The sequence below is a fragment of the Hylobates moloch genome, unplaced genomic scaffold (genome assembly GCF_009828535.3).
Source record: "Hylobates moloch isolate HMO894 unplaced genomic scaffold, HMol_V3 SCAFFOLD_14, whole genome shotgun sequence".
In the NCBI taxonomy this organism is placed as follows: Eukaryota; Metazoa; Chordata; class Mammalia; order Primates; family Hylobatidae; genus Hylobates; species Hylobates moloch.
In genome coordinates, this window is record NW_026652289.1 from 1,391,224 (window position 1) to 1,414,165 (window position 22,942).

At 43.7% G+C, this 22,942-nt stretch overlaps 1 protein-coding gene across 11 annotated transcripts in view; it reads right to left on the reverse strand.

Moving 5' to 3' along the window:
* Nucleotides 1–22,942, reverse strand: part of ADARB1 (adenosine deaminase RNA specific B1) — a 165,300-nt gene that overhangs the window by 15,219 nt on the left and 127,139 nt on the right. For all 11 annotated transcript variants that reach the window (XR_009209882.1, XM_032174577.2, XM_032174574.2 and 8 more), the window contains one exon: nucleotides 9,623–9,804. Coding sequence is in view for 10 of the 11 variants with exons in the window: in XM_032174577.2 (XP_032030468.1) it covers nucleotides 9,623–9,804 (182 nt within the window). In the remaining variant the exon portion in view is untranslated. The remainder of the gene's footprint in view (nucleotides 1–9,622; nucleotides 9,805–22,942) is intronic.

Genomic DNA, 22,942 nt, shown 5'->3' on the forward strand with positions numbered 1-22,942 from the left:
TCTTTTTTCCTCTTTCCTGTATCATTCATTTCCTTCCTTCTCCCCTCTCTCTTTCTCACTTCTATTTCCTTCCTTCTTCCTATATCTCCTCTTTAGCTTTGTTGTGCTTTCCCTCCCAATTTTGGAAAAGAAAGGCTTAGTTCACTTATTTTTTTCTATTCATTCGAGGCCATGATCTCCTAAGGGTAAGTGGGGCTCCAATTCACCATTTTTGATATGTGTATTCTAAATAGTCAGTAGTTTAAGTTCTGGTTTCTTGTCTGATCTAATAATTAGACAAGCTTTTGTTTTTTTAACATTTTAAAAGTGACAGACTTTGCAGAAGACACAGTGCTGACACCACCACCAAGCCTGTGCTCCTCAGTACACCCCTCCAAGCACAAACTTATACTGGAGTCTCTTTGTTCTGCTTCTCAAGAATTGTTCAAAATCATGCCTTAGTTTTGTTTGCTTCATGTCTGAGCCATTCCTTTCCTGAATAGCTTTTTTATGTTCCCTGGAGTTTCCACTCTCCTTTACTTTTTTTTTTTTTTTTTTTTCCACAAAAGAAGTGTTTGCTTTCACCCTACCATTCAGAGCATTCAGCTTCTCAGTTAGGCTATTCATTAAAAATAAATTCACCTTCTTCTAAAAACATTCTTTTTAGTGTTGTCTAATATGAATCTCTCTTTTAATTTGGAAATTACTTTTCGGGCTTGCTGTGAATTACCCTTTTCAACTGTACTTTGGATTTATAAGGTATTCTTTCTTAAATTCAAGTTTTCTCTTTCTTAGATGTCTTTTTCATTTTGCTAGAGTATCCTCAAGTCATTTTGTTCCCTCCAAAAGCGTATGTCCTCTGAATCCTTGACTATCTAAAAATTATCACTTCGTCCCAATGCTTAACATTTGGTTGGGTAGGAAATTCTACAATAAAAATATTTTCTCTTCAGAACCAGAAAGTCATCTCACCACTCCGTTCTGACTTCCGGTGTCCTGATTAGGGTTATATAAATCTGTAACGTATTACAGCTAACTTAGAAGCTTTTAGGATCTTCTCTTTGTCCTTGGTGTTCTGAAACTGCAACGCGATGTGCTGGGCGTGGACCTTTCTCATTAATCCTGCTCAGTACTCAGTGCATCCACTTAATTCCGTTATTTGTGTTTTCCTCTGTACTGAGGAATTTTCTGCTGTTATTTCCTCCTCCCTACTTCCTATTTTTGAAATGCTGTTAAATAAACATTGGGCCTTCTGGATAACTTTCCACATCTCTGAAGGCTTTTCTCATAATTCTGCCTTTCTGTTCCAAGTTATCTGAGACTTACTTGACTTCACCGCCCCCCTGCCCTCATCAGAGCAAAAGCTCCATGAAGAAGAGGTTTTGTTTGTCCTGTTCACTGCAAAATCCCAACACCCAGAACCATGCCCACTGCACACTCAAAAAATACTGAATATTTTCTAGACCTTCAAATTAATATTTGATTTCAGCACTTACTAAATAACATACTAATAAGATTTATCATTACTTATTTCTCTTCTGTTTTCTAAATTCTTTCTCTCAGTTGTTCTATTTTCTCATATAGATCTTTCTCTTTTGTGTTATTTTCCTCCTAAGTTTGATAATCCAAGTTTGTAAGTAAAATATTTTTATTCAATACAAGTGGCCGGCATGGTTTCTTCTGCTTGTTTCTTTGATGTGCATATTCCATTCTGCAGAAGGTCTGAAGGAAAACAGTCAGCCAAGACCACGTCCTCATGCCAAGAACTCAGAGCTCCGGCACCGTCCTTCCCTGGTTGTCAGGGTGGTCAGGTGTGCCCTAACCACACACAGGGCCGGGCTAGCCTCATCACAGGCACTGGTAGGAGCCTCATGTCTTCCTGAGGTCACTGTTCCTGCATTTACTGATTGCTGCTGGGGTGGTTTTTACCACGCGCTCAGGTTTCTCCCGTGGCACAGTTTTGCCAGTGGAACTGAGGTCTTCCGTGTTACCAGCACACCTGCCCTACCTCCAGCACCTGCCTGCATGTTCTGAGTTCTTGCAGGCCCCTGAGCTGTCACTCTGTAGAGGCAGCAGCCCCAGGAGCATGTTCAAGGCCACACCCTTCAAGCAGACAGAATCAGGAAGGATTTCTTTTGTGGGGGAATGGCTAGAAGAGAGGGTGTCCACTTAAACTGTTGGGGAATCTCTGACCATAATGGAATTGAATCTTTCATAAACAAATGGATAACACTTATATTATCTTCCTTTGCAATTCCATTACTTCTCATCAAAATAAAGGATTACTGTTGAACGATACTTAAACCTTAGAATTACAATATTTTTCACTAAAACTAAATGATTAATGAAAAGTATAAGATCCCAATAGTACAAAATATTTTTTATATTTTAAGTTAAATCAAGTCCCATCTCGAAACAAAAATGGAGGAAATAAGGCAAAAAGAAAATAGCCCGAGCTTCCAATACTAACCATACGCTTTTTCTGGGGCAGAAAGCCCCTAAATGGTCATAAGTGCATACTTCTACGAGTCCCTGAGGCCAATGCAGTGTGGGGGCTGACACGAGTGAGATGCTTATCTTTCCAGGCTGCAAAGAGGGAACTAGGGTAATGAGTTAATCCCAGGCCACGGTGCAGAAACCAATAAAAGCAAGAACAACTTGGCCGGTAATGAGAATCCCTCTGTTGTTGTAAATTAAGTGTGCTGAATCAGAACTTTTAAAGCAAAAATACAGAGAAACTGTGAATTGGACTAATAACTGCTACAATTAAAAAACTCAGAAGAGCTGGCATTGATGTTTTTTCTTATTTCTACCCTAAAGGTATTTTCCAATAGGTTCCTCATATAGTAGGGTAACCAAAAATGAATGATATACTAATGATTAATAGATATTTTAGGGTTATTATGGGTTCATGTTATAGAAACTATCAGACATTCATTAGTGGATCAAGGAAAATGTGTACTTACAATCTCGACTGAAAGTGGCCTTTATTCTGCAAATAAGAAATAGTCAAGACCTGGGCATGAGTTACAGTATAAGGAAAACTGTGCACAGCACCCCCAGTGAGGATGATACAGGCCATGCAACACAGGAGGGAGCCTCTGAGCCCCTCTGGGTCCAAAACCAACCTGCCATTTAAGCTGAGAGCAGAGCACCTTTGAGCCTTTCATTGTGATCGTCTTAAGAAGGGCAGCCCTTGAGCTGACAGAGAAATAAACACAATCCATTAGAATCCGTACAGAGCAAGATGGCTGGGTTCTCCTGACCCTTCCAGCCCCATTCCCCAGGGCTGCTCTCAGGCCTTCTCTGCCAGCTCGGACATGCCTTGTCCTGGTTGTCCATTAACCCCAGCCAGGTGCTGAGGGCTTTACACAGAGGACCTCTGGCCAAATAACACTCCTTTCTCAAAGGAGATCTCAGGGTTTTAAAACACCAGCTGTGGAAGGAGCCTCAGAGCTGTGGTCCTGAGTGAGGTGGGCTCATGTCCAGAGAGCTGCATGGGCAGGAGACGCTAACTGGATGTGGATGAAGGGGAGCAGCAGGTGGAGTGGGGCTGGGAGGCTCACAGTGATCCTGCCAGCTCCTCCTTTTCCTGAAGCAGCTCCTGGGGGAGCCCCAAGGCACTCTTGTTCGTCCATAGGAGGCAAGGCCTGGGGTGGTGAAAGGTCGGATGTGGGTTCAGGCTGTACTTGTCCTATGGACAGTGGAACATGGCTGTGAGCTGTAAGCCCTGTGGTGTCTGCCGGCTGCGGCTGCTTCCACTGTGAAGGGTGACGGCAGGCCCGGCCCACAGGGCTGTGGTGTGGATTCAGGGGTGCATGTAAGAATCTGGCTCCTGACTTGAGCACATACATGCCCGGGAAATGGCCTGAGGATGGCAGTCAGTGAAGTATAACGATTATTATTTTTAAAAACCTTCAAAAGTGTCATTGATACAATAGGTAACTGTACTGTACCATTACAGTCATCCGCACAGAGAATTTAAAAACAAGCAAACTGCACTCCGTAGGATCTTGAGTTTAGAAGACATCTAGAGATCACGTGGGTTAATCCTTTCAGCCAGATCCCCTGTCACTGTGTCCATAACAACAACGTCCATCCAATTCCAACCTGAATGCTTCCAGTCAGGGGAGCTCAATTCCTTTCAGGAAACTCTTTTCTAGACAGTTCCAATCACTAGAAAGTTGTTCTCTCAGTATGCAAAAGGAGAACTGAAAACCCAACAGACATGAGGAACCCCAAATGCAGCCACTGAAAACCCAACAGAGATGAGGAGCCCCAAATGGAGTCACTCTCCCAGAAAGGAGAACTAGAGCAAGAGAGGGAGCCGTGTGGCAGCCGTGGTGCAGGGAAGTGGGCCAGGCGTGAGCTCCTGGGGAGCCTGCTCCACGGGGAAAACAGTTCACTCCTGAGATGGTGACAGAGAAGTCAGGCATTCTCTTAGAATGCAGTACAGTCAAAAAAGCACATCAGATGAGAGGAGACACACTGGTCACAGGCCCTGTGAGTTCTGCTCAGCAGCACTTTCAGGGACAACAGAGAGGGCAGAGAAGATGCTTCTAGCAGAAGTGACAGGACAGAAGGAAACTTCTCAGAAGTGAAGACTCAACAATCCAGATCAGAGGGTTCAGGGTAGTAAGTAGGAAAAAAACTCCAACAAACTAGCCACACACCAAGGTTAATCTGTTGAAATTCCTGAAGTTTAAGGAAAATAGATAAATGTAATGCTACAGGAGAGAAAACAAGGGGGTACCTTCTAGAAAGGAAAGAAACTCAAACTGGCTCTGTGACAAAGGGTGACCATGGAGGGGTGGCGTGGAGTCTTGATGTGTCCTTGGGGGAAGGGCAGAGCCCAGACATCCGCAGTCCCCAGTCCACCTGGCGCACAGATGAGGGCCAGGTAACGTCAAGATCCAGGGCCCCACCCACACAGGACTTTTCTCCAAAAATCAAACAAAAACAACCAACCAAGAAATCACCCTGTCACCCCAATTAAGGATGTATTCCAGCAAAGTGAAAAATACATCTGGATGTGGAGTTAAGGGCAGGGGCACTGGCTACAGAAAACTGGTTAGAAGAGAAACCAGGAGCTCTTACATTTTCATCTAAACAATTGTTGATCATGTGGCCGTGTGACTCATTAAGAAAGGCTTTTAAAGAAAAAGCACAATATTAAATGAGTTTCTAAAACTCAAGATGATGCCATCAGAATCTAGGAAGATGAGGATGGGAAGAGTGTGGAATAAAAATGAGCCCAATATTTCAGCTTTTCCCAAGTCTGGATCTTTACAAATATTAATTCTTGATGCCAACATTTTTTCAAAGTGATTTAAACATATTTGTTTTTAAAAATTGGGGTAACCACTGGTCAGAATAGAAATAAGATTTAGAACTTCCCACCAGTGGGAACAAAGGGGAAAGACAATTTAATCAGTCCAGCAAAAGTAAAGGGGAGGAAAACAGAAAGTAAAATGGAAAGAAAAATTGTCAGATGAAAACAATGATTCTGTACTTGGAGCCAAGCTTGGTGGTCGTTCTCTTCTACAATGACTCATGGCACGTTCACTCCTAGACACCAGGGCAAGGAGGAAACTGACGCTACTGACACCTCTTTCCCACAACCCCGATGCCTGCCCTTACCTGGAGAATACGCACGCGCACACACACACTCACGCACGCGCACACTCACATGCACACACACTCACATGCACTCACGCACTCACACGCACACGCACGCACACACTCATACACTCACGCACACGCACTCACATGCACACACTCTCACATGCACTCACGCACTCACACTTTAACACACTCTCACAGTGATGTTCCTTCTCTCTCACTCCAGCCAGGGCCTCATTAAACCAGCTTCCCTTGCTCTTCCTGCCCATAATGTCGAATGGTCTCGGGTGGACAGCAGCTCGGCAGGCACCTGCCTTCTTCCTGCCACACACCTGGGCCTGCTGCCAGCCCCCTCGGGTCCCTGTGCTGTCCTCCCAGAGATACCTAAATGCAAGCTGTTCACGAGGACCCTACCCCATCATGCAGCCTTGTTTGTTAACGTTTCGTGCCAACGTTCAACATGAAAACCGGCAGGATAGGGAGGCTTGTCCGCCGACCCCAGAGCAGGCTGTCTGTCAACAAGGTCCCCAGAGCCAGCACATGGGGCATTTGGGCAACCCGCTCCTTCTTCTTGGGTTCTCTTAGTGAGCCTTGGACAACAAACTGGGCCAGTTGAGGAGCTCACAGTCAGGGGATCAATGGACGTAAATTAGAAGCTGGAATTGTCCTGAAACTTGCAAGTGCTAGATGTGAAACTCATTTGAGAGAAAGTCTGAGAAAGCTCGAGAGACTTCTGCTTCCACAGTGCCAAGCAAGGGTACCAAATGTGCATACCCACAAAGGCAAAAGTGTCACAGGTTGGCACCAAGAACCTTCTGAAAGTAAAACTAGTGTTCAGGCTGAAATGAAAATTAAATTCTTCTCACTTTAATCCTGACTGCATTTTTTTTTTTAAAGAAAGAAACACCTTATCCCTACATTTTTACTTTGATTTGCTCCCGGTTTCAGCTAATCTTTTCTTTGTATTCATTTATGTCCATTTTTGTTCCTCCCTAAAGACACTACAATTCACTAGGCGCCGTCATACCTCGCTCTCTTTTTAACATGGGAATGACCTTTATAATAAAATGTGAGGTGACAAAGTGTAACGAACACGACGTGAGCTGTGATGCACAGTGCAGACGCACAGCAAGGGGGCCAATGTCCTGGTAGTTCCTCTGTCCAGGTCACTTGTTAAATGTAAGACTTTTAATAAAGTTTTGAGAGCTTTGCTTTGGGACCCATTTTTAAAGAGTGTGACCTCCCAGATCTATTAAGACATCAACATTCGCCTCTCCAGATTTTTCTTATTTGGTTCCTTTTGTCTCCAGTAACACCCACAGCATTACTTGCCTTCGACTTCAATTCTGAAGCAGATGCATCTGCCCTCCCATCCTGCTCCATCCTCTGGCTCACCTAATTTCCTACTATGCTGTCCTGCTGATTCACGGGAGTCCTCGTCTAAAGGTGTCTTCTCCAAAGCTACTTGCTTTGCTGATCTGAACTCTCTTCAGGGAAACAACAACAAAAACCCATTTCCAAAATAAAGCATTTACCAAAAATAAGATATTTCAAATAGTTTGCATTTTGAAATAGACTTTGGTGCTAGAGTGACATTGTTTATTGGCTCAGCATTTGAGTAAGGTTCTGCCTCCTGGAGCGTGAGTGGTGTCCTTTTATTTTCATAGGACAGTGGCACATTTCTCCAGAAGGATTGCAAGGGGCGCCTGGTCCATCCCTGCCACTGGGCATATGAAGAACCTGAGACACAGAAGCTGCCAAGGAGGCAGAGCTGACGCAGGGACAGCCTCATGGCTCCAACCCAGGCTCTCTCTGCTGCTGCTGAATCAGCTCGGCACAGCCCCCTGCAGCTGGGACCAGGGGAGGGGTCTGGTAATGTGCTTTAGGCTATTAAGATTAGAGATGATGGAGGCTGGGCATGGTGGCTCACGCCTGTAATCCTAGCACTTTGAGAGGCTGAGGCGGACAGATCACCTGAGGTCAGGAATTCAAGACCAGCCTGGTCAACATGGTGAAACCCCGTCTCTACTAAAAATACAAAAATTAGCTGGGCGTGGTGGCACATGCCTGTAATCCCAGCTACTTGGGAGGCTGAGGCAGGACAATTGCTTGAAGCTGGGAAGTGGAGGTTGCAGTGAGCCAAGATCACGCCACTGCACTCCAGCCTGGGCGACAGAGCAAGACTCTGTCTAAAAAAAAAAAAAAAAAAAATCAGAGAAGATATTGAGGAGGAAAGGATAAACAGCAGCATCAGTAACTTTGAAGTCTCTATCTTGCAGACACTATCTTTCAAGGTCTTTTAACAGATATAGATGCTTTTCACATAAGTGAAATATGATAAAAATACACTGACTTTTATAAATGAGCTCTACTTTCAATATCTTAGAAATTTCTCTAGCAAAATGATTCTCTTTGCAGATTTTAGTTATGGATGAGATATTGCTTAGACAGCACTATTCAACAAGGCCCTAATTAACAACTATTTTTGAGTATCACCTATGTGTCCCATATTCCACATGCAATGTTTTAAGTATCTATGCATATAAAAGATGAGTGACAGCTAAAATTAAAGCACTCTTCGCTCAAGTACAGAAGATAGAGAACAAAGAGGGAAATTTTCTGAATCGTGTGAAATTCACACACCAATACACAACAAAATACTTCAAAAGACATTGATGCTACAATTTCAACCTACCTACCATCAAGTTTTATCTGTCTATTTTGTTTTTCTTAAAACACAATGGTTAAGTTAGGGAGCTGTAAAATTTAATTAAAGACAACTGTTTTTCCCCATCCCTGCCTCCTTCATGTGCTCTGACAGGCATGCTTTCAAATAAAATTTCACACTGCTTTTCTCAAATTAAAGGCGTGCTAGTTGCCAAGCACTAGAAAACAAGGCAGCACACACACAAGCACACACACACCCCAAAATAAACGTGTTTCAGGTTAGGATTATGGTTTTAGTTTTGAGCTTTTAAAAAAGTAGTAAAATTATATGTTTAAAAAGATAAAAATACCTTAACTGTGTCCTTTTAAATAAAGGTGAGCTTAGAAGTTAGGACCTTTGAATTCAAAAGCTCCTGTTCACTTTACTGTTAGCCACTGAAATTCTAAAAAAAGAAAAAAGAAAACCAGCAATGAAGGGAATCGAGGGTAGGTGCAGACACCAGGGAGACAGCCTCTGCCTGCCATTGGCACCCCGGTTCCACCTGTCACCACCTCTCGGAGCCAATAGGGCCTCTCCAGGGAGCCTGGGGCAGGCTCCAGGCAGCTCATCACTGTGGACACCCTGGTGGCTCCAAGACAGCATAAACATCCCGGAGCCCTGGCTCAGGGTTAGTCTGGGAAAGCCAATGCTGACATAATTTTCAGTGTCTATGAGTCTCTGCTGCTGAGACAGGAATGAATACAGTGCCCGAGTGACAGGAAAATAGACAGGTGCCCAGCCCAGTCATAATTTCATTCTTTTCATTTTTCATTTCTTTTGTTTGTTTGTTTAAGGACAGCGTCTCACTCTGTTGCCCAGGCTGGAGTGCAGTGGTGCAATCTTGGCTCACTGCAACCTTGACCTCCTGGGCTCAGGTGATCCTCCCACCTCAGCCTCCCAAGTAGCTGGGACCACAGGCGTGCCCCACCTCATCTGGCTGATTTTTTTGTATTTTTTGTAGAGATGGGGTTTTGCCATGTTTCCCAGGCTGGTCTTGAACTTCTGGGCTCAAGCAATCCACTAGCCTTGGCCTCCCAAAGTGTTGGATGACAGGCGTGAGCCCATCAATTCTTCCATGAATGGCTAGGTTTGTGATCGGTAAAGGAGATTAATCTTACAGAGAGACTCACTTAAAAGGCCCTAGAGACAAGGCCCGGAGAGACCCAGAAACATCACCTTGGGTCCCTTCAGAAGGACTCTGATATTCTTCTGATAGCCACAGAGCAGCTCAGGTGGTGTTTTTTTCATTCACGAGGATGAAAACATTGCAAAATCAAGACAGAGATTAAATCAGCACACTCTAGAGATACTTGCCACTGAGCAAAGGCTTGTTGAGGGTGTAGAGAGGCGGCAGGTCCTCTATGTTGGAGATCCGCTGGTACATGGCCCTGGAAAGGTGGTCCCCGTGGTAGAGGCTGCCCAGGATGATGCTCGAGAAGTAAATGGGCTCCACGAAGATGCTGAGCAGGGATCCCTGGATGCCCACCACGTTCCAGCTGAGGGAGAAGAAAGCACGGTCTTCAGGGAGCTCGGACTCAGTGCCAACGCGGCCCAGCCCAAGCCTGCGTGGTTACAGGGATGCACTGGCAATTCTGCAGGATCCCAACCAACTGACGAAGGAGCGCAACAAAAAGTAACAGACTGATTTAGCAGCTTACGACCACAAAGACAAAAATCTACTTAAAAGTTATTTTACACTGTGATTGTTTTTACCATTACGTTTTCCCACAATCAATGAGCCACATGTTTCTTGTGAGAAATTTGTGGGAAATATCAGAAAGGAAATTACATATTTATTTGATTATAGCAGGTCCCCTTATCTGAGGTTTCACTTTCAGAGGTCTCAGTTACCCACTGTCAACCGTGATCTGAAGATATTAAATGAAAAATTCCAGAAATAAACACTTTCAGACTTTAAATTGCACGCCGTTCTGAGGAGTGTGATGAAATCTCGTGCTGTCCAGCCCAGGATGTGAACCATCCACGTTGCAGATGCCACTGGCCCATTAGCAGTCGCCTTGGTGTTAAGATTGATGGTCACAGCATCACAGTGCTTGTGTTCAAGTCACTCTTATTTTATTATTAGTGACTGTTAATCTCTTACTGTGTCTAATTATAAATTAAACTTTATATAGGAAGGTACTTACAGGAAAAATACTAGCACGTACAGGGTTCAGTACTGTCTACAGTTTCAGGAGTCTACAGGGGGTCTTGAGACACATCTACGGAGAAGCGGGGACCACTATACTTCTTATAAAAATGATAGCTCTTCAAGAGGTCCTTCAAAACATTAAACTGCTTATTTCCTGTTCTCTGCAAGTGACAATGGCACTGAATGCACAGGCAGGTAGGGTGTGGGGATTTACAGCGACTGCACGTGTGCAGCTGACATGCATGACACCAATTATGCATGACAATGGCAACTTAGGTATTCATTATCAGCTCCAACACACACATGCCTTCACAACATGCCTGTTCTCTCTTTCTGAGCCCCACAAACAGCAGAGTTGCTCTGCTCAGCCTGGGAGTTGCTGTGTCCAGAGCACCCTTTGCTGGGCGCTACATACACACGGTGTGAGGTATTAGGGGGAGACACAGCCCAGGAGCTAAACAATAATGCAATGAAAAGACAAATGAAGAACCATAAATTGAGGTAAAATCAATTTGGGAGAAAGGGCAGGGTTCTGTGAAAAAGAAAAAGGGGTGTATGTACTTGAAGGAATGCTCCTGGGGTGACTCTGAAGCTCAGCCCCAAAGGAGGGGGCTGTGAGGCTGAGGGAGGAACGCATGTCCCAGCCTGGGGGGCGGGGGACACAGGACAGCAGCAAGGGCAGCCAGGGCAGAGGGGCAGGGCAGGGGCCCCTGAGCAGCTAGGAGCTTGATGAGTGAGGGGGCGGTATTCAGAGGGCAGAGAGAGGCCTCTGGAATGGCCCAATCTAATTTCATGGAAGTGTCTCAGGGGAGGGGCTGGCGAATGTGCATTTTATGAAGTGGCGCCAGCAGTGTGGCACACGCTGCAGGGGAGACTGGCAAATGTGCATTTTATGAAGTGGCGTCAGCAGTGTGGCACACGCTGCAGGGGAGACTGGCAAATGTGCATTTTATGAAGTGGCGTCAGCAGTGTATGGCAAGTGTGTCACAGTGTGGTGCAGGGAGACTGGCAAGTCATTTTATGGAAATGGGTCACAGTGTGGTGTGCAGGAGAATGGCAATTGTCATTTTATGAAGTGGGTCAGTGGTGTGGCACACCTGCAGTCAGACTGGCAAATGTCATTTTATGAAGGTGTGTCACACTTCAGGGGGACTGCAGCAGCAATTGTTTTATGAATGGCCCACATGTGGCACGTCTGCAGGGGGAACAGGTCATTTTATGAATGGCATGTGGCACGTCAGCAGTGTGTGTGGTACATTTTATGAAGGGGGTCATGGCACGCTGCAGGGAAACTGGCAAATTCAGCAGTGTGGCACACGCTGCAGGGGAAGATGCTCAGCAGTACAGGTCAGAAATGAGGGTCAACTGGGCAGTGTGGGGACACGGAGGCCAGGGCAGATGAGAAACATTCGGGCTTAGATCTGCAGATGTGGCAAGACTTGAGACTGGAGGAGGCTGATGCCCAGGCTGGAACCAGCCTTCATATATGTGCCCCTCTGTCACATACTCCATGGCACAGCCTCTGCCTGACAATGCCCACAGCTGTATTTGGAGGCCTGAAGTCTCAGGGCCACTCCTTGCCCCCTCAAGAGCTTAGTGGGGCAGAGCTGACAAGTGGGGTAGGCAGCACAGGACAAACAGCCACCAACCTCACCTGTTTAAGCCTCATTCTGGATATGCTCCAGCACTGACCTCCAGCTGCTCAGTCCCCACTCTGGGGTCACCCTCACCCTGCTCATCCCTGTCACAGCAGTCGTCAGCAGATCACCAGGGATCCACTTTTGGAAGAGATATAGGACCTGACTTCTGGCCACTGCCACTGCTAGGCCATGGGTTAAGTCACGCCACCCTGCCTGTGTCATGGCGCCCTCTCCTAAGGGGAACCCGGTGCCTGCCCCAAGCCCTCTCCTCTTGACCCCTGTGAACACGTGGGCCAGCACAGGCCATTCCTTGGCACAAAACAGTCCAGTGGCTCCCAAGAAAATGCCAGCAGTCCTCCGGCCAGATCCCCCAGCCCTGTAACCTCTCACCCTGCACCTGTCCCCAAGCTTCTGGCCACCCTCAGGGACCTCCTTGCTGCTTGCCCAAAGCTTCTGTCCACAGGTCCAGCAGCTGGAACACCAATCCCAGAGGCAGCCACGGCTGCCCCCACTTTAGGTCCCTGTACAAAAGCCCTTCTGAGGGAGGCCTCCCTTCCCTGCCGCCCAAGCCCTCCGCCCCCACTCTGACCTCCACATAATTTACAGATCCATGTTGGACTCTCTGCTCCCATCCTACCCCAGTGCAGGAAGAGGTTTCTGTCTGCTTTCTTTACTGACCTATCCCAGCACTTACAACATGTACCTGGCACATACAGAAGATCAATAAATATGTGTCGAATGGACAAATCCTCCAATTCCTATGACACATTCCTTCCACCTTCCAAAATGGAAATGAAAATAAAGGTTTCCCTAACTTACAGAAAAAGCATGAAATGATTCAATACCTCTAAGAAACACAGGCCCCTTTCTTCTACAGATTAGAAGTCTCTATGGACTCAGAGCATCTTTAAGCTGAATTCAGTCTTCTGGGCAGACTTTAAAGCAGTGATCCTGCAGAAACCTTCATTTGTTAGGAGTCATTAATTCTGAACACATGCTTTGTAAGAGAATTCCAGGAGCATCTACAGCTCTGCAGAGGCCCTGGGTGGGAAATGGTGTGGCACCAGCTTCCACCAATGCACCTCACAAAGGACAGCTGGGACAAACTTCATCAGAATGAAATCGCCTAGTGCCAGTGAGAGGGTGTCAGACACAGTCAGCGTCCATGCAAGTGAAACAAGTAAAGCTCTGCAAAGACTGCAGGCAGGACATCTCCTAGAGATACTCACTACATGTCCACAGCCACCTGTCCTGCGGACCCCATGGGAGGTGCCCACTCACAGCGTGCCACGAAGTGTGTTTGGCTGACACCCAAGGAACCTACAGGTGTCCCCACTCTCACAGCACGGCCTCGGGCTCAGTGCACCCGGGTCTAGGCATCTGTGCCTGGCCTTCTTCGTCTTTCATTTTCCTTGTGCCATTTCTTTAGGAACAGAGTCCAGACTGCTATCATCTGATCTGTCCCCTGATTCAGTAAAGGGCCTGGCCTGAGAGACTGAGCTGCAGACAGACGTCGGCCAGACCACACAGGGCAGGAGAACTACTCTGACCCAAACCACAGCCTCCACAGCACTCGGCCCAGTCAGCCAGACTTTCAGGAAGGACTACAGCTTTCTAGTGGTTGCCCCACACCCACCCCTTCCTGCTTCCAACCCAGGACCAGCCAGAGATGCCCCTGGGTTCTTCAAGCAGCTACACGGGAGGCCACCTTCTGCAGAGCCCACCTTGGCTTCCCCTACCTCCATCAGAACATACCCAAAGCCTCCCTTTTTCCCTACAATAAAGCCATCCCCCTTCCTATGCCTGCCTTTGAGTCTGCCCAACACAGTGGTCTGGCCCCCTTGCCATAGCTGACTCTGAACAGACAGGCTGCTGGTCCTCCTCTGAATGGTCTTGTTTGTTCCCACAGCTCTGTGCAGCTGAGGACACAGGCCGAGGTCATCTGAACCAAGACTCTCGCTCCTTCCCACGGCTCCCGCGCCAACATAATCACCATGGGGTGGCCAACCCCATGGGAGCCTCTCACCCCATGGTCTTGCGGACAACTCTCTGGGGCTGCATTCACCGCCAAACTGCCTGCCAGTGGGATGGACACCCTGGTGACCTCCAGTGGCAGTGCTGTGGCTCCCACCCCACCCCCAGCCTACCATGGCCCTGGACCCTCTGCCTGCCACTGTGCCCTGTGTAAGGCGAACAGTTCAGCCTCACCCAGCCCCATCCACCTGGCCCTCCAAGGTGGCTGCTCCCCATTCTCCACTCTCCCAGAGCAGGGACACAGCTGCAGCCAACTGGCATCATTTTGGCCACCAGGGTTCTTTCTGGGCAACTTTTCTGGCCATTTGCTATTTCTTGGCCCACCCATGCTAGGTTCTATCAGCTTGTGTTTGTTTCTTCCTTGAGGTAAAGTCTAATTACTATATAATAAAAGGCTTGGATCTTAAGGGTTCAGGTCCATGAGCCCCGACTTCTGCATTTATGTGTGTGACATCCCCACGCCCCAGCAAGGATCCTCCAAATGGATGGCTTTGTGCTATGCAGGTGCAGGAATCAGCTTGTAACCAAGTCGAATCCTTTGTTGGTCACATGAGACATCAGAAATCTTTTCCCAATATGTGGCTTTTCTTTTCCAAATATGTGGATTATAGTAAATAATTCCTGACATTTTAATTTAGTCAAATTTATTCACTTTTCTTTATAATTTGGGTTTTCTGTGCCTTATTGAAGAACCCTGCAACTGCCAGGCACTGCTCTGCATACTCAGGCCCTTAACTGTCCTGGCATGTGCTTTGCGGATAGTGTATGGCGGGCTGCTTCTCTGCACAGACAGCCTGTTTCTCCAGGACTGGGCGTTGGCCACTTTGTCCATCTCTTCTGTGAGCACCATGTCTAGCACAGACTGCTGGCTGCAGCCCTGCCTTCCTTTCCTTCCTCCTGCACGACAGAGCCCCAGTCCCCTTCCAGGTGGCTGAGTGTGTAAGCCCGGCCACCCGAGCTGCCCCATAGCGAGTAGAGCCCTGTGCCTGAGCTCTGGATGATGAGCTGAGCTGGCTGAAGTGTCCCTGTGCCTGGAATTCAGACTGGGTGCTCAGGGATTTGGTCAGCTCTAGGGATTATGAAGACCCTGAAGTCAGAAGAGACCTCTTAGATGGTGCGGGACAAAGAGGGATCAGGCTCCAGACCATGGAGCCACCAGAGCATCCCTGGGCCACCTATTTATGGACTTAATTTTCTGTGAGACAGACAAGCCTCCATCTAGTTTACATTTTCTTTTAAACACGGGCAGGCCTGATCACCAGTGCTGCCCCATGGGTCTGCAGGTCTTTTCAGATCGTATGCTGTGCCACTGTTCTGCTGCAAATTACCACTCACTTTTGATTACTATGGTTTTATACTGCTAGTTTTCTATTTCCATGTTGGGATTCAATTTTTAAGTACTATGAAAAATAAGATTTTTATTAAAATCACATTGAAATGATAGATTTAACAGGAATTAATGAAGCTTTAAAAAATATAAAATAAAATTTGGCTTGCTAAATTTTTAAAGATAATGTAAGTGTATAAATGTGTATTTTCATGACATGTTATCGTTTTGTTTTCCTTTACTGTCCTTGTCTGGTGTGGAGATAAAGGTTGTAGTAACCTTTGAGTTATGAGCCACACAATGAGCTGCAGAGTTCTTCCCTACTTTTCTATCCCTGGAAAATATTACATAAAATGGGGATCATCATCCCCCAAAAGATGTCTAGAACTCACGCAGTGTTGTCTGGGCCAAACACTTCCCCTCTCTCCACAGACCCTCCTTCCTTCTATTTTCTTAATTTCTTCGGTGCGCGTGTGTGTGTGTGTGTGTGATTTAATTTAACAGGCAGAGTTCTATTCCAATTTTCTGCATATGCTAAGTCACTTTTAGCAATGTACATTTTTCTACAAAATGTTCTATTTTTGTCTCAGTTTTAAAATCTATCAGTGCTGAAGTGTCTATGACTCTCCACTGTAGCAATCTCTGCTGGACCCTGAAGGATATCTATGTTTTCATTCCAGACACGTTTTGGTAGTGCCTTCTGTCTTCTTGATCAGCCTCACCGGTTCTGTTGACTTTAATCAGCCTCCTCTAAGTACTGACACCTTAGAGACTTTGTTACTGCTCACTGCTACATCTCTGTTGCTTACAAAACTAATTTCTACTCTTAACTTTACTGTTTGCTTCCTTCTAACTTATTTGAATTTTTCTAATTCATTTAGTTGTGATGCTTTCTGTCATTTACTTATATGAGCATTTTCTCATTCCCACTGTGATTTCTTCTCCTGGAGTTACTGCGGTACAACTGACATACAATAAACTGCACACACTTAAAGGGACACTGTGGTAAGTTTTGACATTTGTATGTACCCATGAGACCTCACTCCCCAAACCTCCTGTCTCCTTACATCTCGTTCTGTTCCCACTAGGCAATAACTGACCTGCTTTCTGCCACTGTAGCTTAGTCTGCATTCTCCCGAAATGTATACAAATGGAACTGTATGGTAATTCCTCTTTTTCATCTGGCTTCTTTCACTCTGCGTAATTATTTTGAGATTTCTCTACGCTATAGTGTGTATCACTGTTCTTTTTTTCACCCAGTAGTACTCCACTGTATGGATATGCCACCGTCTGTTCTATTTACCGGTTGATAGCCACGTGGATTGCTTCCAGTTTTTGACTATTTTGTCTATTACAAAGAAAGTCCTATAAACATTCATGTATAAGTCTGTGTGGACATATGCTTTCATTCCTCTTTGGTAAACCACTAGGAGTGAAATGGCTAGGCCACATGGCAGGCATATCTGTAACTTTTTTTTTTTTTTTGAGATGGAGTCTCGCTCTGTTGCCCAGGCTGGAGTGCAGTGGCGTGATCTCGGCTCACCACAACCTCTGCCTCCCAGGTTTAAGTGATACTCCTGCCTCAGCCTCCTGAGTAGCTGGGACTACAGGTGAGTGCCACCATGCCCAGCTAACTTTTGTATTTTTAGTAGAGACAGGGTTTCACCATACTGGCCAGGCTGGTTTCGAACTCCTGACCTTGTGACCCACCCGCCTCGGCCTCCCAAAGAGTTGGGATTACAGATGTGAGCCGCCACGCCTGGCCATATCTGTAACTTTTCAAGGAACTCTCAAACTGTCTTTGTTTTGTTTTGAGTCTTATTCTGATGCCCAAGCTGGAGTGCAGTGGTGCAATCTCAGCTCACTGCAACCTCCGCCTCCTGGGTTTGAGTGATTCTCCTGCCTCAGCCTCCCAAGTAGATGGGATTCCACGCCTGGCTAATATTTGTATTTTTAGTAGAGATGGGGTTTTGCCATGTTGGCTAGGCTGGTTTCGAACTCCTGACCTCAAGTGATCCATCTGCCTCGGCCTCCCAAATTGCTGGAATTACAAGCATGAGCCACCGTGCCTGGCTATGGCAAACTATCTTTAAAAGTGATTGTTCTATTTACATACCTAGCCACAGTGGATGACAGTACCAGTTCCTCCATATCGCTGTCAACATTTGGTTTGGCCAGTCTTTTAAATTTCAGCCATTCCAAGAGATGTGTTGTGGCATCTCCTTTGCATTTCATCAGTGACTAATGGTGTTGACCAGCTTTTCATGTGCTTATTTCACACTTGTGTATCTTTTTTTGGTGAAGTGTCCATTCAAATATTTTGCCCATTTTAAAAACTATTTTTCCCCTTGTTGCGTTTTGAGAGTACTAGTGGATTGTGGATACCAATCGTTAATTAGATGTATGATTTGCAACCATTTTCTCCCTGTTTGTCAGTTTGTTTCTCACTGTTTAAACAGTGTCTTTTGAAAGAAGTAATTTTTAAACTTTGACAGTTTTTCCCTTTTATGGAAAATCTTTTTTAGTGTAGCTAAAAACTTGCCTAACTCAACGTCACAAAGATTGTCTCCTGTTTCCAGAATTTTTATACATTTAGGTCTATGGCCCATTACAAATTCATTTTGTATATGGTGCAAAATATAAGTGAAGTCCATTTGTTTGGTCGCTTGATTGTTTTTTGCTTTTTTTTTTTCTGCACAGGGATATCCACTTATTTCAGCATCATTGTTGAAAAGACTATTCTTTCTCCACTGAATTGCCTTTGTGCCTTGGTCAAAAATTAACCGTGACCAGCAATGAACAGCAGAATTGGAAATTAAAACACAACATCATTTAGACTAACACCGCCAAAACTGAAATATTTAGGTATAAATTTGACAAAGTATGTACAAGATCTGTATAAGGAAAACTATAAAATTCCAAAGAAAGAAATCAAAGAACTAAATAAATGGATATTCCATATTTATGGCTAGGAAGACTCAGCGTTAGTTCTGTCCAACTTGACATAGAGATTCAACACAATCCCAATCAATATTCCAACAAGTTATTTTGTAGATATTGATGAACTGTTCCTAAGGCTGATATAAAAAGGGAGATCCAGAAGAGCAAACACAATATTGAAGGAATATAATGAAGCTGTAATACTAACATTACCTGACTTAAAGACTTACTATACTAGAGTAATCAAGACAGCATGGTATTGGTGAAAGAATACACAAATAGATCAATGGGACAGAATAAAAAGTCTAGAAATAGACCTACATAAATACAGTCAACTGATCTTTGACAAAAGAGCAAAGACAATGAAATGGACAAAAGGTAATCTTTTCTACAAACAGTGCTAGAACCAATGGACATAAACATGCAAAAAAAACCAAAAAAAGAATCTAGGCATAGATTTTACACCCTTCACAAAAATTAACTCAAAGTAGGTCACAGACCTAAATGTAAAATGCAAAACTAAAAAAATCCTAGAAGATAACACAGAAGAAAATCTAGACAATCTTGGGTTTGGTGACGACTTTTCAGATATAACATCAAAGGCACAATCTATGAAAGAAGTAATTGATTTGCTGGACTTTATTAAAATTAAAAAGTTCTACTCTGTGAAAGACAAGGGAGTGAAAAGACAAGCCACAGACTAGGAGAAAATATTTGCAAAAGACATACCTGATAAACCTATAAAGAACTCTTCCAAATATACAAAAAACTCTCTAAACTCAACAATAAGAAAATGAACAACCTGATTAAAAAATGGTCAAAAAAATTTAACAGACATGTCATTCAAGAAGATATACAGATGGCAAATAAACACATGAAAAGATGCTCCACGTAATATGTCATTAGGAATCTGCAAATTAAAACGAGATACTACTACATGCATATTAGAATGGCCCAAAACCAGAACTGCTGACAACACTGAATACTGGTGACAATGTGGGACAACATTCATTGCTGGTGGGAATGCAAAACAGTGCAGCCACTTTGAAGGACAGTTTGGCAGTTTCTGACAAAACTCAACATACCCTCACCATGCTACCCAGCATTTGTGCGCCTTGGTACTTACCCAAAGGACTTGAAAACTCATGTCCACAAAAAAACCTGCACACAGATATTTATAGCTGCTTTATTTGTAATTGCCAAAGCCTGGAAGCAATGAACCTTCAGCAAATGAATGAATAAACTGTGGTACATCCAAACTATTATTTAGCACTAAAAAGAAACGAGCTACCAAGCCATGAAAAGGCATCAAAGAATCTTGAATGTAAATTACTATGTGTAAAAAGCCAATCTGAAAAGGCTACATACTGTATGATTCCAACTAGATCACATTCTGGAAAAGGCAAAACTACCAAGACATTAAGAAGATTAGTGGTTGCCAGAGGTTAGGAGGTGAGAGGGGTGAACAGGCAGAGTACAGAGGATTTTTAGGGCAGTGAAACTACTCCGGTCTCACACTGTGATGGTGGATACAGGTCATTATACATTTGTCCAAAGCCAGACAATGTGCAACATCAAGAGTGAGCCCTAATGTAAACTGTGGGCTTTGGGTGATGATGATGTGTCCATGTAGCTTCTTCAATTGTAATGAATATAGCGCTAGAGTGGGAGATGCTGATGACTGGGGAGGCTGTGCATACGTGAGGGCACTGGGTATATGGGAAATTCTGTATCTACCACTCAATTTTCCTATAAACCTAAAACCACTCTAAATAATAAGGAATCAGCTGTTTGTATACTTATCCTTATGCCAAAATCATACTTTCTTAATTACTATCTTGAAATCAGGATATTATTAGCCTTTTACTTTGTTCTTACTTTTGAAAGTTGTTTTGGCTATTCTATGTCCTTTGCATTTCCATGTGGATTTTGGAATCAGTTTGTCAATTTCTCCAAAAAATCCTGTTGAGATTTTGATTAGGATTGCATTGAGTCTATAGATCAATCTGGTGAAAACTGGTATCTTGACAATACTGAGTTTTCCAACCAGTGACCATGATATATCTCTCCATTTATTTAGTTCTTTAATTTCTCTAGGCAATGTGTTACGGTTTTCAATATACAGCTTTCAGTGTATTGCTTTACACATTTCAACTGCTTGTTGCAGGTGTAAAAAATATAACTAATTTTGTATTTTGCATTTTGGATCTTATATTCTGCCACAATGCTAAAATCACTCATTCATTCTAATAGCTTTGTATAATATCAATCTCATTTCCTACATAGACAAGTATGTCTGCAAATAAAGACAGTTTTACTTTTTCCTTTTCAATATGGATACCACTGATTTCTTAGGACCTTATAGCACTGGCTAGAACTACCAATACAATGTTGAACAGAAGTGGGGAGAGCAGACAATCTTATTTTGTTCCTGATCTTAGGCAAACACATTCAGTCTTTCCCTGTTAAGAATGACATTACCTGTAGATTTTTCATAGATTTCCTTTATCAGGTTGAGAAGGTTTCCTTCTATTTCTATTTTGCTATGAGTTTTTATGAGGAATACATGTTGGATTTTGCAAAATGCCTTTTCTGTGTCTTTTTTAGTTTGTTAATATGGTGAATTATATTGATTTTTCAAATGTTTCATTTACCTTGGAATTCCTGGGATAGCCCCTACTTGGTCATGATGCTGTATTTGGTTTGCTAAAGTTTTGCTAGAACTTTTGGATCTATGTTCATGACACATTTTAACATGTAGTTTTATTTTCTTGTGGTGTCTTCATCTGGTTTTGGAACCAGGGAAATGCTGGCCTCACAGAATGAGTTGGGAAGTATTTCTTTCACTTCAATTTTGGAACATTTTGTGCAAAATGGGTATTTCTTCCTTAAATGTTCGGAATTCAACAGTGAAGCCATCTGAGCTTGGGGTTTTCCTTTTGTTGTCATTTTTGGTGGGAAAAGCTTTATATTACAAATTCATTTTCTCTAATACATATAGATAGCCCAAGTTATCTACTTCTTCTTAAGTCAGCTTTGGTAGTATGTGTCTTTCAGGAAATATGTCCATTTCATCTAAATTGTCAACTGGGATAAACTTATTTATAATTTCTCTTCACAATCCTTTTAGTATCTGTAGCATCTGTGGTAATTTCACCTCTCCCATTCCGATATTGGTAATTTTGTCTTCTCTCTTCCATTTTCCAGGTGAACTCTTTTGTTACACATTTGGTGCTTCACTGTTCCTTGCTCTCTCTCTGTCTTCAAGTGGCACCTCATCTTCCAGGGCCTCTCTACATGGAAGCGCAGCTTCTCATAGCCTGGTGGTCTCAAGGTAGTCACAACTCTCACATGGTGGCTGCCACCAAGAGGCAAGAAATGGAAGTTGCCAGGCCAATTAAGGCTATGCCAGAACTAGCACTGCATTACTTCCACCACATTCTCTTATTCAAAGCAGCCACACAGCAGGCTCAGATTCAGAGGGATGGGACAGAGACATCACCTCTTAATGGGACAGTGGCAAGGTCATATTATTGGAGAGGATTTTAGATGAGAGGCATTGGTGTGGGGCTATCTTTGTAAAATACAATACACCATTATTTTCAAATGTCCACTTTATTTGGTTACTCCTTCTCATACCTTCTCTTTGAAACCATAACCACAGAAATTATTGTAGCTCTACTATAGTAAAATTCCAGCATTCTTCTTTCTGACTGCATTAGCTGGCTCTTTTTTAGCTCTCATTCTCTTACCACCACTACTCTATTCTCTAATTATAGATCCACCTTCTCTGCCTGAATGCCACAATCGACTGGCTTATTTCAAAGCAGCCTCAAACCTTCAAATTCTAGATAAATTTCTAGAATAATATGAAAGCTAAAAATTTGTTCTAGAAGAAACAAAAATTTAAGAAACTAGTAACCAGAAAAGGACCTGAAATTACAACTACAATATCTAGACTGGTCTCCTGCCAAAATGATGAGGATGACCATGAAGATAACTACAAATATAAATATATATATATATATATATATATGGACTGGATGTTTTCACTCTTGGGTTCTATACACTGCTGTCTCACAGAAGAGGCTTCAGAAAGTAGAACAAGAAGACAAACACACTTTATGAGGCTATATAACCTGGATTTCAAAATCAGATAAGAACAATTAAAAAGTTTAGAAAAAGTATAGGCCTATTTAACCTATAAACAAAAATCCTAAGTAAAATATTAGTCATCCAAATCAAACATTGTGTTAAAAATACGAGTGACTATAACAAAGTAAGGTTTATGTCACAAATGCAAAAAGGTGGTCAACATCAGGAAATCTATTATTTACCATAATTAAAAATAGACACACATAAAACATTTGATAAAGTTACATACCAATATATGATAATAAAAAGGCTCTAAGACAATAGGAATAGAAGAGAATTTTCCTAGCATGATGAAGGCTACCTACTAAAACCCTGTCGCAAAAACTGTACATCATGGAGAAACTTCACTCACAATCTCTCTGAGATTCAGGAAGAAAACACGGACA